Source organism: Pseudoliparis swirei, chromosome 10, assembly GCF_029220125.1.
Source record: "Pseudoliparis swirei isolate HS2019 ecotype Mariana Trench chromosome 10, NWPU_hadal_v1, whole genome shotgun sequence".
In the NCBI taxonomy this organism is placed as follows: Eukaryota; Metazoa; Chordata; class Actinopteri; order Perciformes; family Liparidae; genus Pseudoliparis; species Pseudoliparis swirei.
The window spans coordinates 18,412,861-18,429,948 of record NC_079397.1 but is presented as its reverse complement, the minus strand read 5'-3'; the positions used below and the strand labels follow the sequence as shown (position 1 = coordinate 18,429,948).

The 17,088-nt window shown below is 48.6% G+C and overlaps 2 protein-coding genes across 2 annotated transcripts in view; both read right to left on the bottom strand.

The window, feature by feature from the left end:
• osbpl8 (oxysterol binding protein-like 8) overlaps positions 1 to 10,335 on the bottom strand; it is a 34,167-nt gene extending 23,832 nt beyond the window's left edge. The window contains exon 1 of the mRNA XM_056425502.1: positions 10,182 to 10,335. Within this exon, the coding sequence (XP_056281477.1) occupies positions 10,182 to 10,320 (139 nt within the window). The 5' untranslated portion in view covers positions 10,321 to 10,335. The remainder of the gene's footprint in view (positions 1 to 10,181) is intronic.
• A 1,955-nt stretch (positions 10,336 to 12,290) lies between these two features.
• On the bottom strand, positions 12,291 to 16,872 carry LOC130200924 (uncharacterized). Its single transcript, XM_056425501.1, has 5 exons — positions 16,813 to 16,872; positions 16,422 to 16,592; positions 15,230 to 15,549; positions 12,825 to 12,919; positions 12,291 to 12,477 (listed from the first exon to the last, which is right to left on the bottom strand). The coding sequence occupies exons 2-5, from the start codon at positions 16,543 to 16,545 to the stop codon at positions 12,291 to 12,293; spliced, it is 726 nt and encodes a 241-aa protein (XP_056281476.1). The 5' UTR covers positions 16,546 to 16,592; positions 16,813 to 16,872.
• Positions 16,873 to 17,088: the final 216 nt, after the last annotated feature.

The window sequence follows — 17,088 nt, the reverse complement described above, 5'->3', positions numbered from 1 at the left end:
GACACAGAGACAGAGTGATGTCATGCAGCATGAGGACACAGAGTGATGTCATGCAGCAGGAGGACACAGAGTGATGTCATACAGCAGGAGGACACAGAGTGATGTCATGCAGCATGAGGACACAGAGACAGAGTGATGTCATACAGCATGAGGACACAGAGTGATGTCATGCAGCATGAGGACACAGAGTGATGTCATGCAGCAGGAGGACACAGAGTGATGTCATGCAGCATGAGGACACAGAGACAGAGTGATGTCATACAGCATGAGGACACAGAGTGATGTCATACAGCAGGAGGACACAGAGTGATGTCATGCAGCAGGAGGACACAGAGTGATGTCATGCAGCATGAGGACACAGAGACAGAGTGATGTCATACAGCATGAGGACACAGAGTGATGTCATGCAGCATGAGGACACAGAGTGATGTCATGCAGCAGGAGGACACAGAGTGATGTCATACAGCAGGAGGACACAGAGTGATGTCATACAGCATGAGGACACAGAGTGATGTCATACAGCAGGAGGACACAGAGTGATGTCATGCAGCATGAGGACACAGAGTGATGTCATGCAGCAGGAGGACACAGAGTGATGTCATACAGCAGGAGGACACAGAGTGATGTCATACAGCAGGAGGACACAGAGTGATGTCATGCAGCATGAGGACACAGAGTGATGTCATACAGCAGGAGGACACAGAGTGATGTCATGCAGCAGGAGGACACAGAGTGATGTCATGCAGCAGGAGGACACAGAGTGATGTCATACAGCAGGAGGACACAGAGTGATGTCATACAGCAGGAGGACACAGAGTGATGTCATACAGCAGGAGGACACAGAGTGATGTCATACAGCATGAGGACACAGAGTGATGTCATACAGCAGGAGGACACAGAGTGATGTCATGCAGCATGAGGACACAGAGTGATGTCATACAGCAGGAGGACACAGAGTGATGTCATACAGCATGAGGACACAGAGTGATGTCATGCAGCAGGAGGACACAGAGTGATGTCATACAGCAGGAGGACACAGAGTGATGTCATGCAGCAGGAGGACACAGAGTGATGTCATACAGCAGGAGGACACAGAGTGATGTCATACAGCAGGAGGACACAGAGTGATGTCATGCAGCATGAGGACACAGAGACAGAGTGATGTCATGCAGCAGGAGGACACAGAGTGATGTCATACAGCAGGAGGACACAGAGTGATGTCATGCAGCAGGAGGACACAGAGTGATGTCATACAGCAGGAGGACACAGAGTGATGTCATACAGCAGGAGGACACAGAGTGATGTCATACAGCATGAGGACACAGAGTGATGTCATACAGCAGGAGGACACAGAGTGATGTCATGCAGCAGGAGGACACAGAGTGATGTCATACAGCAGGAGGACACAGAGTGATGTCATACAGCAGGAGGACACAGAGTGATGTCATGCAGCATGAGGACACAGAGTGATGTCATACAGCAGGAGGACACAGAGTGATGTCATGCAGCATGAGGACACAGAGTGATGTCATACAGCAGGAGGACACAGAGTGATGTCATACAGCAGGAGGACACAGAGTGATGTCATACAGCATGAGGACACAGAGTTATGTCATACAGCAGGAGGACACAGAGTGATGTCATACAGCAGGAGGACACAGAGTGATGTCATGCAGCAGGAGGACACAGAGTGATGTCATACAGCAGGAGGACACAGAGTGATGTCATACAGCAGGAGGACACAGAGTGATGTCATGCAGCAGGAGGACACAGAGTGATGTCATACAGCAGGAGGACACAGAGTGATGTCATACAGCAGGAGGACACAGAGTGATGTCATACAGCAGGAGGACACAGAGTGATGTCATACAGCAGGAGGACACAGAGTGATGTCATGCAGCATGAGGACACAGAGTGATGTCATACAGCAGGAGGACACAGAGTGATGTCATACAGCAGGAGGACACAGAGTGATGTCATGCAGCAGGAGGACACAGAGTGATGTCATGCAGCAGGAGGACACAGAGTGATGTCATGCAGCAGGAGGACACAGAGTGATGTCATACAGCAGGAGGACACAGAGTGATGTCATGCAGCATGAGGACACAGAGTGATGTCATGCAGCAGGAGGACACAGGGAGGACACAGTGATGTCATACAGCATGAGGACACACAGTGATGTCATGCAGCATGAGGACACAGAGTGATGTCATACAGCAGGAGGACACAGAGTGATGTCATACAGCAGGAGGACACAGAGTGATGTCATGCAGCAGGAGGACACAGAGTGATGTCATACAGCAGGAGGACACAGAGTGATGTCATACAGCAGGAGGACACAGAGTGATGTCATACAGCAGGAGGACACAGAGTGATGTCATACAGCAGGAGGACACAGAGACAGAGTGATGTCATACAGCAGGAGGACACAGAGTGATGTCATACAGCAGGAGGACACAGAGTGATGTCCACGCAAAGACAAGAACAGTTTGACTGGACGTCTCAACGCCTCCTTCGTGTGGTGGTCTTCCCTCTGGACGTGCTGAAGGCTACAGAAGAGCGTAGAGACGAGGATACAGAGCGTAGTTCAGGCTGCTCTGCCTCGCTCAGACACGTCAACACACGGCTCGGTCCGACTCACAGGGCACAGAGCGACTCACAACTCAATGAGGGAGCAGCCCTCTGGATGCGGGACATGGCACCTCGTCCCCATGACGACGCTCCGCCCCCAGAGAAGGAGAAGACAGCGACATGGTCTCCTTTTGGAGAGATCCAACAAAGAGATCCAACTGGAGAGATCAAACTAGAGAGATCCAACTAGAGAGATCCAATAAGAGAGATCCAACTAGAGAGATCAAACTAGAGAGATCCAACTGGAGAGATCCAATAAGAGAGATCCAACTAGAGAGATCCAACTAGAGAGATCCAACTAGAGAGATCCAATAAGAGAGATCCAACGAGAGATCCAACTAGAGAGATCCAACTGGAGAGATCCAACAAAGAGTTCCAACTAGAGAGATCCAACTGGAGAGATCCAACAAAGAGATGAAACTAGAGAGATCCAACTAGAGAGATCCAACTGGAGAGATCCAACAAAGAGATCCAACTGGAGAGATCAAACTAGAGAGATCCAACTAGAGAGATCCAACTAGAGAGATCAAACTAGAGAGATCCAACTAGAGAGATCCAATAAGAGAGATCCAACGAGAGAGATCCAATAAGAGAGATCCAACTAGAGAGATCCAACAAAGAGTTCCAACTAGAGAGATCCAACTGGAGAGATCCAACAAAGAGATCCAACTGGAGAGATCCAATAAGAGAGATCCAACTAGAGAGATCCAATAAGAGAGATCCAACTAGAGAGATCCAACTAGAGAGATCAAACTAGAGAGATCCAACTAGAGAGATCCAATAAGAGAGATCCAGCGAGAGAGATCCAATAAGAGAGATCCAACTAGAGAGATCCAACTGGAGAGATCCAACAAAGAGTTCCAACTAGAGAGATCCAACTGGAGAGATCCAACAAAGAGATCCAACTGGAGAGATCAAACTAGAGAGATCCAACTGGAGAGATCCAACAAAGAGATCCAACTGGAGAGATCAAACTAGAGAGATCCAACTGGAGAGATCCAACAAAGAGATCCAATAAGAGAGATCCAACGAGAGAGATCCAATAAGAGAGATCCAACTAGAGAGATCCAACTGGAGAGATCCAACAAAGAGTTCCAACTAGAGAGATCCAACTGGAGAGATCCAACAAAGAGATCCAACTGGAGAGATCAAACTAGAGAGATCCAACTAGAGAGATCCAACTGGAGAGATCCAACAAAGAGATCCAACTGGAGAGATCCAACTAGAGAGATCCAACTAGAGAGATCCAACTAGAGAGATCCAACTGGAGAGATCCAACAAAGAGATCCAACTGGAGAGATCAAACTAGAGAGATCCAACAAAGAGATCCAACTAGAGAGATCAAACTAGAGAGATCCAACTAGAGAGATCCAACTGGAGAGATCCAACAAAGAGATCCAACTGGAGAGATCAAACTAGAGAGATCAAACTAGAGAGATCCAACAAAGAGATCCAACTAGAGAGATCCAACTAGAGAGATCCAATAAGAGAGATCCAACTAAAGTTCCAACTAGAGAGATCCAACTAGAGATCCAACTGAGAGATCCAACAAAGAGATCCAACTGGAGAGATCAAACTAGAGAGATCCAACTAGAGAGATCCAACTAGAGATCAAACTAGAGAGATCCAACTAGAGAGATCCAATAAGAGAGATCCAACTAGAGAGATCCAACTGGAGAGATCCAACAAAGAGTTCCAACTAGAGAGATCCAACTGGAGAGATCCAACAAAGAGATCCAACTGGAGAGATCCAACTAGAGAGATCCAATAAGAGATCCAACTAGAGAGATCCAATAAGAGAGATCCAACTAGAGAGATCAAACTAGAGAGATCCAACTAGAGAGATCCAATAAGAGAGATCCAGCGAGAGAGATCCAATAAGAGAGATCCAACTAGAGAGATCCAACTGGAGAGATCCAACAAAGAGTTCCAACTAGAGAGATCCAACTGGAGAGATCCAACAAAGAGATCCAACTGGAGAGATCAAACTAGAGAGATCCAACTGGAGAGATCCAACAAAGAGATCCAACTGGAGAGATCCAACAAAGAGATCCAACTGGAGAGATCAAACTAGAGAGATCCAATAAGAGAGATCCAACGAGAGAGATCCAATAAGAGAGATCCAACTAGAGAGATCCAACTGGAGAGATCCAACAAAGAGTTCCAACTAGAGAGATCCAACTGGAGAGATCCAACAAAGAGATCCAACTGGAGAGATCAAACTAGAGAGATCCAACTAGAGAGATCCAACTGGAGAGATCCAACAAAGAGATCCAACTGGAGAGATCCAACTAGAGAGATCAAACTAGAGAGATCCAACTAGAGAGATCCAACTGGAGAGATCCAACAAAGAGATCCAACTGGAGAGATCAAACTAGAGAGATCAAACTAGAGAGATCCAACAAAGAGATCCAACTAGAGAGATCAAACTAGAGAGATCCAACTAGAGAGATCCAACTGGAGAGATCCAACAAAGAGATCCAACTGGAGAGATCAAACTAGAGAGATCAAACTAGAGAGATCCAACAAAGAGATCCAACTAGAGAGATCCAACTAGAGAGATCCAATAAGAGAGATCCAACAAAGAGATCCAACTGGAGAGATGAAACTAGAGAGATCCAACTAGAGAGATCCAACTGGAGAGATCCAACAAAGAGATCCAACTGGAGAGATCAAACTAGAGAGATCCAACTAGAGAGATCCAACTAGAGAGATCAAACTAGAGAGATCCAACTAGAGAGATCCAATAAGAGAGATCCAACGAGAGAGATCCAATAAGAGAGATCCAACTAGAGAGATCCAACTGGAGAGATCCAACAAAGAGTTCCAACTAGAGAGATCCAACTGGAGAGATCCAACAAAGAGATCCAACTGGAGAGATCCAACTAGAGAGATCCAATAAGAGAGATCCAACTAGAGAGATCCAATAAGAGAGATCCAACTAGAGAGATCCAACTAGAGAGATCAAACTAGAGAGATCCAACTAGAGAGATCCAACTGAGAGATCCAACTGAGAGAGATCCAACAAGAGAGATCCAACTAGAGAGATCCAACTGGAGAGATCCAACAAAGAGTTCCAACTAGAGATCCAACTGGAGAGATCCAACAAAGAGATCCAACTGGAGAGATCAAACTAGAGAGATCCAACTGAGAGATCCAACAAAGAGATCCAACTGAGAGATCAAACAGAGAGATCCAACTGGAGAGATCCAACAAAGAGATCAAACTAGAGAGATCCAATAAGAGAGATCCAACGAGAGAGATCCAATAAGAGAGATCCAACTAGAGAGATCCAACTGGAGAGATCCAACAAAGAGATCCAACTGGAGAGATCAAACTAGAGAGATCCAACTGGAGAGATCCAACAAAGAGATCCAACTGGAGAGATCAAACTAGAGAGATCCAACTGGAGAGATCCAACAAAGAGATCCAACTGGAGAGATCCAACTGGAGAGATCCAACAAAGAGAGATCCAACGAGAGAGATCCAATAAGAGAGATCCAACTAGAGAGATCCAACTGGAGAGATCCAACAAAGAGTTCCAACTAGAGAGATCCAACTGGAGAGATCCAACAAAGAGATCCAACTGGAGAGATCAAACTAGAGAGATCCAACTAGAGAGATCCAACTAGAGAGATCCAACTGGAGAGATCCAACAAAGAGATCCAACTGGAGAGATCCAACTAGAGAGATCAAACTAGAGAGATCCAACTAGAGATCCAACTAGAGAGATCCAACTGGAGAGATCCAACAAAGAGATCCAACTGGAGAGATCAAACTAGAGAGATCAAACTAGAGAGATCCAACTAGAGAGATCCAACTAGAGAGATCCAACTGGAGAGATCCAACAAAGAGATCCAACTGGAGAGATCAAACTAGAGAGATCAAACTAGAGAGATCAAACTAGAGAGCTCCAACAAAGAGATCCAACTAGAGAGATCCAATAAGAGAGATCCAACAAAGAGATCCAACTGGAGAGATGAAACTAGAGAGATCCAACTAGAGAGATCCAACTGGAGAGATCCAACAAAGAGATCCAACTGGAGAGATCAAACTAGAGAGATCCAACTAGAGAGATCCAACTAGAGAGATCCAATAAGAGAGATCCAACGAGAGAGATCCAATAAGAGAGATCCAACTAGAGAGATCCAACTGGAGAGATCCAACAAAGAGTTCCAACTAGAGAGATCCAACTGGAGAGATCCAACAAAGAGATCCAACTGGAGAGATCAAACTAGAGATCCAACTAGAGAGATCCAACTGGAGAGATCCAACAAAGAGATCCAACTGGAGAGATCCAACTAGAGAGATCAAACTAGAGAGATCCAACTAGAGAGATCCAACTGGAGAGATCCAACAAAGAGATCCAACTGGAGAGATCAAACTAGAGAGATCCAACAAAGAGATCCAACTAGAGAGATCAAACTAGAGAGATCCAACTAGAGAGATCCAACTGGAGAGATCCAACAAAGAGATCCAACTGGAGAGATCAAACTAGAGAGATCAAACTAGAGAGATCCAACAAAGAGATCCAACTAGAGAGATCCAACTAGAGAGATCAAACTAGAGAGATCCAACTAGAGAGATCCAATAAGAGAGATCCAATGAGAGAGATCCAATAAGAGAGATCCAACTAGAGAGATCCAACTGGAGAGATCCAACAAAGAGTTCCAACTAGAGAGATCCAACTGGAGAGATCCAACAAAGAGATCCAACTGGAGAGATCCAACTAGAGAGATCCAATAAGAGAGATCCAACTAGAGAGATCCAACTAGAGAGATCCAACTAGAGAGATCAAACTAGAGAGATCCAACTAGAGAGATCCAATAAGAGAGATCCAGCGAGAGAGATCCAATAAGAGAGATCCAACTAGAGAGATCCAACTGGAGAGATCCAACAAAGAGTTCCAACTAGAGAGATCCAACTGGAGAGATCCAACAAAGAGATCCAACTGGAGAGATCAAACTAGAGAGATCCAACTGGAGAGATCCAACAAAGAGATCCAACTGGAGAGATCAAACTAGAGAGATCCAACTGGAGAGATCCAACAAAGAGATCAAACTAGAGAGATCCAATAAGAGAGATCCAACGAGAGAGATCCAATAAGAGAGATCCAACTAGAGAGATCCAACTGGAGAGATCCAACAAAGAGATCCAACTAGAGAGATCCAACTGGAGAGATCCAACAAAGAGATCCAACTGGAGAGATCAAACTAGAGAGATCCAACTGGAGAGATCCAACAAAGAGATCCAACTGGAGAGATCAAACTAGAGAGATCCAACTGGAGAGATCCAACAAAGAGATCCAACTGGAGAGATCCAACTGGAGAGATCCAACGAGAGAGATCCAATAAGAGAGATCCAACTAGAGAGATCCAACTGGAGAGATCCAACAAAGAGTTCCAACTAGAGAGATCCAACTGGAGAGATCCAACAAAGAGATCCAACTGGAGAGATCAAACTAGAGAGATCCAACTAGAGAGATCCAACTGGAGAGATCCAACAAAGAGATCCAACTGGAGAGATCCAACTAGAGAGATCAAACTAGAGAGATCCAACTAGAGATCCAACTAGAGAGATCCAACTGGAGAGATCCAACAAAGAGATCCAACTGGAGAGATCAAACTAGAGAGATCAAACTAGAGAGATCCAACAAAGAGATCCAACTAGAGAGATCAAACTAGAGAGATCCAACTAGAGAGATCCAACTGGAGAGATCCAACAAAGAGATCCAACTGGAGAGATCAAACTAGAGATCAAACTAGAGAGATCAAACTAGAGAGATCCAACAAAGAGATCCAACTAGAGAGATCCAATAAGAGAGATCCAACAAAGAGATCCAACTGGAGAGATGAAACTAGAGAGATCCAACTAGAGAGATCCAACTGGAGAGATCCAACAAAGAGATCCAACTGGAGAGATCAAACTAGAGAGATCCAACTAGAGAGATCCAACTAGAGAGATCCAATAAGAGAGATCCAACGAGAGAGATCCAATAAGAGAGATCCAACTAGAGAGATCCAACTGGAGAGATCCAACAAAGAGTTCCAACTAGAGAGATCCAACTGGAGAGATCCAACAAAGAGATCCAACTGGAGAGATCCAACTAGAGAGATCCAATAAGAGAGATCCAACTAGAGAGATCCAATAAGAGAGATCCAACTAGAGAGATCCAACTAGAGAGATCAAACTAGAGAGATCCAACTAGAGAGATCCAATAAGAGAGATCCAGCGAGAGAGATCCAATAAGAGAGATCCAACTAGAGAGATCCAACTGGAGAGATCCAACAAAGAGTTCCAACTAGAGAGATCCAACTGGAGAGATCCAACAAAGAGATCCAACTGGAGAGATCAAACTAGAGAGATCCAACTGGAGAGATCAAACTAGAGAGATCCAACTGGAGAGATCCAACAAAGAGATCCAACTGGAGAGATCAAACTAGAGAGATCCAATAAGAGAGATCCAACGAGAGAGATCCAATAAGAGAGATCCAACTAGAGAGATCCAACTGGAGAGATCCAACAAAGAGTTCCAACTAGAGAGATCCAACTGGAGAGATCCAACAAAGAGATCCAACTGGAGAGATCAAACTAGAGAGATCCAACTGGAGAGATCCAACAAAGAGATCCAACTGGAGAGATCCAACTAGAGAGATCAAACTAGAGAGATCCAACTAGAGAGATCCAACTAGAGAGATCCAACTGGAGAGATCCAACAAAGAGATCCAACTGGAGAGATCAAACTAGAGAGATCAAACTAGAGAGATCCAACAAAGAGATCCAACTAGAGAGATCCAACTAGAGAGATCCAACTGGAGAGATCCAACAAAGAGATCCAAATGGAGAGATCCAACTAGAGATCCAATAAGAGAGATCAAACTAGAGAGATCAAACTAGAGAGATCCAACTGGAGAGATCCAACGAGAGAGATTCAACTAGAGAGATCCAACTAGAGAGATCCAACTCTCCTGGATGAAGGAGCGGTTACCAACAGAGCGGCAGGCGTCCAACACAAAGCCACATGAGGAAACACACAGCTTGACCTGAGGTCCTGGAGGGTCAGGGCCCAGAGGTTGACCCCCAGCTGATGTCCACCGATATGACCCGGCCCTCTCCATGAAGCTCTGATGCAGCTCAACCCGACACACACTAACGCTGTCAGTCCTTCATTTTGATTTGTTGTTGAAGTGGCCATTATAGCCTCAGTCCTGCTGCTCGGGAGCTTTGACCACGTGGTCATTGAGCGGTCTGCACATCTGGAACCACGCCAGAGGCAGCCGATTCAAAGACGTGAGGATGGAGCGGCGGCTCGTCTCCTAGCGACACGCCGGCTGCCGTGAGACGCTCCCACCCGGCGGCGCCGAGACGACGTCCTTTAAACCGAGGCATTGTTTGATCACCGTGGTTACCTCCATCTCTACCAGGTCTGCCTCTCCGGAGCCGAGCCCTCGGCTAGCACGAGACGCTCAGCGGCCAGACATCGACACCACGACTACAGGGACCCCCCCAGGGGCCACGACGGGCTCTCAGGCCCCGGGGGGCTGACCCACCTGGCAGTGGCGGCAGCTCGTTGTAGCCCCCGAAGGAGGCGTTGCGGATGAGCTTGCGTCCGTCGGGGTGCGGAGGTCGGAACGCCGCCGTGCCGCTGTACGTGGAGAAGCGGCGGCGGCTCATCACGCCCTCCTTCATCAGGAGGCCGAGGGACGGAGGGGAACCCAGGGGGGGGGGGGGCACGCAGTGAGCCGAGAGGATAAACACACACACACACACACACAAACAGACACACACACACACACACAGCAGCTCAGACACAGAACAAGTGCAGGATGCTGCTTCCCTCGACGCTTCCTTCAGCAGACTGCTCCCTTTCTCTCTCTCTCTGTCTCTCTCTCTGTCTCTCTCTCTCTCTCTCTCTCTCTCTCTCTCTCTCTCTCTCTCTCTCTCTCTCTCTATGCTCGTGTCTCTGAAAGCAGCAGCCTGTAAGTACTTAATAACAAATAAGCCCCTCCTCCTCCTCCTCCTCTCTCTCTGTCTCTCTCTCTCTCTCTCTCTCTCTCTCTATGCTCGTGTCTCTGAAAGCAGCAGCCTGTAAGTACTTAATAACAAATAAGCCCCTCCTCCTCCTCCTCCTCTCTCTCTCTCTCTCTCTCTCTCTATGCTCGTGTCTCTGAAAGCAGCCTGTAAGTACTTAACAACAAGCCTCCTCCTCCTCCTCCTCCTCTCTCTGTCTCTCTCTCTCTATGCTCGTGTCTCTGAAGCAGCAAGCCTGTGCATGTTGGCCTACAAGTACCCCTCCTCCTCCTCTCTCTCTCTCTCTCTCTCTCTCTCTCTGTTGCTGTGTTCTTTAATTCATGGTGACGCTGTACCGCTCCCCAGTGAATCTATGTGTTCTTCATCTGGGCTGTAATGATGTAGCTCAGGAGAGGAGGAGGAAGCTGTTACTGCCACCGGCCACCAGGGGGCCAAGAGCACACCGGGACACGAACCTCCTGCAGTCACTGTTCATCACTCAACTATGCAGCTGGTTGACTGTGAAAGCTATGCCACACACACACACACACACACACACACACACACACACACACACACACATACACACACACACACACACACACACACACACACACACACACACACACACACACACACACACACACACACACACACACACACACACACACACACACACACACACACACACACACACAGGCACACACACACACACACACACACACACACACACACACACACACACACACACACACACACACACACACACACACACATACAGGCATACACACACACACACACACACACACACACACACACACACACACACACACACACACACACAGGCACACACACACACACACACACACACACACACACACACACACACACACACACACACACACACACACACACAGGCACACACACACACACACACACACACACACAGGCACACACACACACACACAGGCTCTAAGAGGACAGAGGCTCACACCCTGTACTCAGACATGATCCGGTCCTCAGCGTCGATTGATCGATCACATGTGATCGATCAGAACAGAATCTCATCCCCTTGTCTTCCGGCCTGTGAGTGTGTGTGTGTGTGTGTGCCTGTGAGTGTGTGTGTGTGTCTGTGTGTGTGCCTGTGTGTGTGCTTCCTCATATTACTGCTTCCTGATCCTCCTGTCAGACGACCTGTGTGTTTTTAAAGCCCCCCCCCAGCTTAACGAGGTCACCGGTGCTCATGAGTCTCCGGCAGGATGAAGCTGCTCCCAGAGGAGCAGAGTGGATTCTCTGGGTCAGAACCAGCTCCATGTGAACCTGCCCTGTGTTGACCTTGAACTCACGGCTCCGATGACCCGTCAGACTCTTACGACGCGAAGCCATCAACCTCCTGTGGAGCATCCTGGCCTCCATGCGGTGACCCTGCAGACAGCAGGACCTGGTCCTACGTCACGGCCCTCGGGTCCCCGCGGAGCTGCTCCCACAGTCCCTTGAGGTCTTTCCACCTGCCGTCTCCATGGTGACATCCCTCTATCCTCAAAGAGCCTCATGAGCCGCCTCACACACACACTGAGGCCGTGGCAGGGGGCAGGTGGAGCTAGAGGGAGAACACTCGACTGCACACTGTACCTGGCTCTCCTCCCGGCTCACACGTAAAGGCAAGTAGGGCAAAGGTCAGACGGGTCCTGGATGGCCCGGACCACGCTCGGACCCCCTCCTCGCTCTAGATCCAGGCGGCGTGCGTCCAGGCAGGCCGCCGGGCTGCCCTCCGTCGCTTGGTCCGTGCTGCTGCGCCTCCTTCTCTCCAGCCCATGTCTCGCCTCAGTGAGGTGTCTGAGCGTGGGTAAGCCCCGCCCCTCAGCCCGTCTGACAGGCTGTAATCCCCCAGGCTGATCCTAATCCACGATGACCCCACCTGCTCTTTGCTCGCCAACCAACTCACTTCCGCTCACGTATCGTCTTCATTTCTTTTCAATCTCAGTTATCTCACCATCTCCTCCTCTCTACTACATGATGCCTCCCCTTCTCCCCCCCCCCCCTCCAGGTAGACTCTCCCGTTTACCTGGAAAGGCGCCGGGCAGCCAGCGGAAGGCAGTCAGAGCTCCAAAGAGGATTGAGGGATCCTCCGGAGTCTATTTGTGGTTGTCAGTGAGTCATCGAGGACGAAGAGCAGAGCTCACCTGGCACGCTCACGGCTCATTAGAAACACAGCCCCACCCACAATGCACTGGGGGAAAGAGTTGTGACCAATACCTCTGAGGAGCAGAAGAGCACGCTGTCGTAGAGGGAGAACAGCGGACTGGACAAACCTGTGTCACAGGAGGGTCCAATGAGACCACGTTACCATAGAAACCATGTGACAGTGTGATAGCGTTATGGCGTTATAGCGTTATAGTGTTATAGCGTGATAGCGTGATAGCGTTATAGCGTTATAGCGTTATAGCGTGATAACGTGATAGCGTTATAGCGTGATAGCGTTATAGCGTGATAGCGTTATAATGTGATAGCGTTATAGCGTGATAACGTTATAGCGTGATAACGTGATAGCGTTATAGCGTGATAGCGTTATAGCGTGATAGCGTTATAGCGTGATAACGTGATAGCGTTATAGCGTGATAGCGTGATAACGTGATAGCGTGATAGCGTTATAGCGTGATAGCGTTATAGCGTGATAGCGTTATAGCGTGATAACGTTATAGCGTGATAGCGTGATAGCGTGATAGCGTTATAGCGTGATAGCGTGATAGCGTTATAGCGTGATAGCGTGATAGCGTTATAGCGTGATAGCGTGATAACGTGATAGCGTTATAGCGTGATAGCGTTATAGCGTGATAGCGTGATAGCGTGATAGCGTTATAACGTGATAGCGTGATAGCGTGATGGCGTTATAGCGTGATAGCGTTATAGCGTGATAGCGTTATAGCGTGATAACGTTATAGCGATAGCGTGATAGCGTGATAGCGCAGCGTTATAGCGTGATAGCGTTATAGCGTGATAGCGTTATAGCGTGATAACGTGATAGCGTTATAGCGTGATAGCGTGATGGCATTATAGCGTGATAGCGTTATAACGTGATAGCGTGATAGCGTGATGGCGTTATAGCGTGATAGCGTTATAGCGTGATAGCGTTATAGCGTGATAGCGTGATAGCGTTATAGCGTGATAGCGTTATAGCGTGATAACGTTATAGCGTGATAGCGTGATGGCGTTATAGCGTGATAGCGTTATAGCGTGATAGCGTTATAACGTGATAGCGTGATAGTCATAATCCTCCCCCTCAGATGTAATGATGTCATCGCCTCGTGACTCCAGGTACACGTGAATCCGTTATATCTGCAGCACCGTGACTGACGGCCGTCACCGCGGCGCAGGACCGAAGGCTGCTGAGAGCCGTTGCCATGGATACACAGTTTGTGCTGCAGGTGCAGGACGACGTGCATGAAGGATAAACAACATCAGATAAACAACAACAACAAAGGAGGATGTTACTGTGGACACACCTGTCATGACGTGTGTGAACACAGAGGCCTGAGTGTGTTCCTGTGTGGCGCTCACTCCCTCTAGTGGTTGGATGTGAGGTTCACAGCTTTATGAAAGGTATTCATGCAGAGGGGGCGGGGCTAGAGGCGACTGCGTAGGTTCGATTCCCGGCTGACTGGGCCGTTTGCTCATTTCCTGTGTGTCTCTCTCTGTTTCACCTTTGACCTTTGACCCCGACGTTTAACAACCAAATGGAAAAGCCAACACATTTCAGTTTGAGATTTGAAAGAGAGCAATTTAGAAATCTTTTGGTTCATCAACTCCAGCAGCGGAGCAACGGGTGAGATGTTTACCGACCAGAGGAGACACACACAGGTCTGAGGGGACTTTCCCAAAATCTCAAATGAGTCTTCGAGGGCTTTAGATAGATAGATAGATAGATAGATATATACTTTATTAATCCCCAAGGGGAAATTTGTCGAGTCAGTAGCAGCAACACACAAGAATAAAAAACCAAACACAAAATATAAGAAGGGTTAGGGTGATCTGGCAAGAGGTGAACTGTTGTAGAGCCTCATGCAGGAATGTTCTCCTGTATCTCTCCTTGTGGCAGCGGAGCGTGAGGAGACGTCTGGAGAAAGTACTCCTCTGTCCCTGTAGGAGGTGGTGGAGAGAGGGTGGTCCGGGTTGTCCAATATGGACACCAGTTTCTTCAACGACCTCCTCTCCACCACCTGTTCCAGGTGCTCCAGCTGGCAGCCGATGATGGAGCCAGCCTTCCTAACCAGTTTGTTAAGACGGCTGGTGTCACCGGCTCCGATGCTGCTCCCCCAGCAGACAATGGCAAAGTGCAGCACACTGGCCACAACCGACTGGTAGAACAACTCCAACATCTTGCTGCACACGTTGAAGGAACGAAGCTTTCTCAGGAAAAGTCGACTCATCCCTTCTTGTACACAGCGTTGATGTTGGCCCAGTTCAGTCGGCTGTCGATGGAGACGCCCAGGTACTTGTACCTCCACCATGTCCGTCCACTCCCAGGACACTCAGAGGTGTAGGAGCTGTCGCCTTCTCCTGAAGTCCACCACCATCTCTCTGGTCTTGCCACGTTCAGCAGGTGGTTCTCATCGGCCCACTTTACAAAGTCACTCACCACTGCCCTGTACTCCTCCTCCCGTCCATCCCTAATACACCCGACCACTGCAGAATCATCAGAGTACTTCTGCAGATGGCATGACTCCGTGTTGTACTGGAAGTCACTGGTGTACAGGGTGAAGAGGAAGGGAGACAGAACAGTTCCCTGTGGGGCTCCAACATCATTTATGATCTGTACACATGCTGAACCCTCGCTCAGGAGAAACAAGGGAGAACCCTCAGGAGGTCCACAGAGGAGGAGCCCTCTCCTCCTGAGAGATGTCACGCCATCTAAAGAGAAGAGAAGGACGACTAAATGACCACACAGCCTCACAGCCCGAGCAGAGCGTCCACAAGGGGGCGACGTAACACAAGAACAAGGTCCGGTGTGATGGGGGTGACGTCAGAGGGCTCCTCCATGTGACCTGGAGCAGCAGCCTCTCAGCCCGAACAACAGACTGTGGTGACCCTAAGGTCGAGGGTCACCGGCTCCTCAGAGCGTCTGCGGCGTGGACCAGATGATCCTCGGGGATCGACTGCATATGAACATCCTCTGAGCCACTCATGAGAGAACGAGGCCTGAACTGGCCCCGCCCCCACTTCCTCTGAGTCTCCATGTTTAACTCACTCTGTTCCCTTTGAGAACCGCCCATGGTGACTCATCAAGGTGATTTATATCCAGAGCATTAGTCAGTATTCAGATGTCCCCCATAGAGGAGGCGGTGTCGGCCTCAGTGCTCCATGCTGACACCTCAGGCCCTGGACGTCAGTTAGAAACACATGACAGAGATAGACTGAGGGTACTGTTTACTGGTGTGTCAATAATTGCTGTGGACATTTATATTGTGCTCAATGCACCACTGGGACAGGTAAACATGGAGTTTATACAGTGAATAACAGCAAATGAATTAAACTCATTTAAATATAATACGATACCTACAAAGCACATTCGAGATACAGGTGTCTGTATTAAGAGGTACTGGAAGTGACGACCCTGGACGTTGCTGTTTTTGTCATACTACTTAGTTTTTAACTTTTAAATAAGCTATTTGTATGAAGGTAATAAAAAGCCTAAAGGAGGTCAAGAGGTCGTGTGTGTGTGACATGAGGTCGTCACACGGTGTTGAGCTGCGAGGACACAGAGTGAAACCAGAGAGTCTCACCGTGGCTGTAGCTGACCCCCGGGCTGAGGCTGGAGGGGCTGGCCACCTGCTCCCTGCTGGGCGTCTGGAGGCCCGCCTCCTTCTCCTTCTCCTTCTCCTTGTCCTTCACCTGGCGCTGGCTCATCCTGCCAGGTGTCAGGAGGAGGGCGTCATCAGCACCCACCACGGCAGCTAGAGGAGGGATGGAGAGATCAGACGTGTCGCCTCTCTAGCGCCCTCTTGTGGCGCAATGTGACACGGCGTGCAACTGTTGTCTTCAGATTGGAAGGAGCGGCTACGAGAGCTAAAGAAGCTCCTCTGAGCTCAACTAAACGAAAACCAGAGCTCTGTCTCTGCTTTAAGGAGCAGCTGCTCTACCCCCCCCCCCCTTCCTCTGAAGGCCGCTGCTTACCGGAGGTGGCATGGGGCTCCCTCAGCTCTGCATGCTGCTGGCAGGAGAAGAGGGGGAGAGAAGGTGATGGTCGGGGGAGAGGGAGAGAGAGAGAGAGAGAGGAGAGAATTCAAGTAGGGGTTGGAGGGCGTCCACCATGTGTTGTTGACCAGATGTTGTGGGCATCATCATCATCATCATCATCAGGAGATGACGAACCAATAAGAAAGAAAGAGAAGAAAACAAAAAAAAGACTGGCAGCTGTCCCCAATCTGGCCTCGGCTGCTGGCTGGTTGC

What these genes read in the sequence shown, in the direction of transcription:
- LOC130200924 (XM_056425501.1), bottom strand. Translation starts at nt 16,545, where the DNA reads ATGAGCCAGCGCCAGGTGAAGGACAAGGAGAAGGAGAAGGAGAAGGAG. An exon ending in GGGGGTCAGCTACAGCCACG is followed by an intron (nt 15,550 to 16,421) that starts GTGAGACTCTCT and finishes TCTTCTCTTTAG; the next exon opens with ATGGCGTGACATCTCTCAGG. An exon ending in ATGAGCCGTGAGCGTGCCAG is followed by an intron (nt 12,478 to 12,824) that starts GTGAGCTCTGCT and finishes ACCCACGCTCAG; the next exon opens with ACACCTCACTGAGGCGAGAC.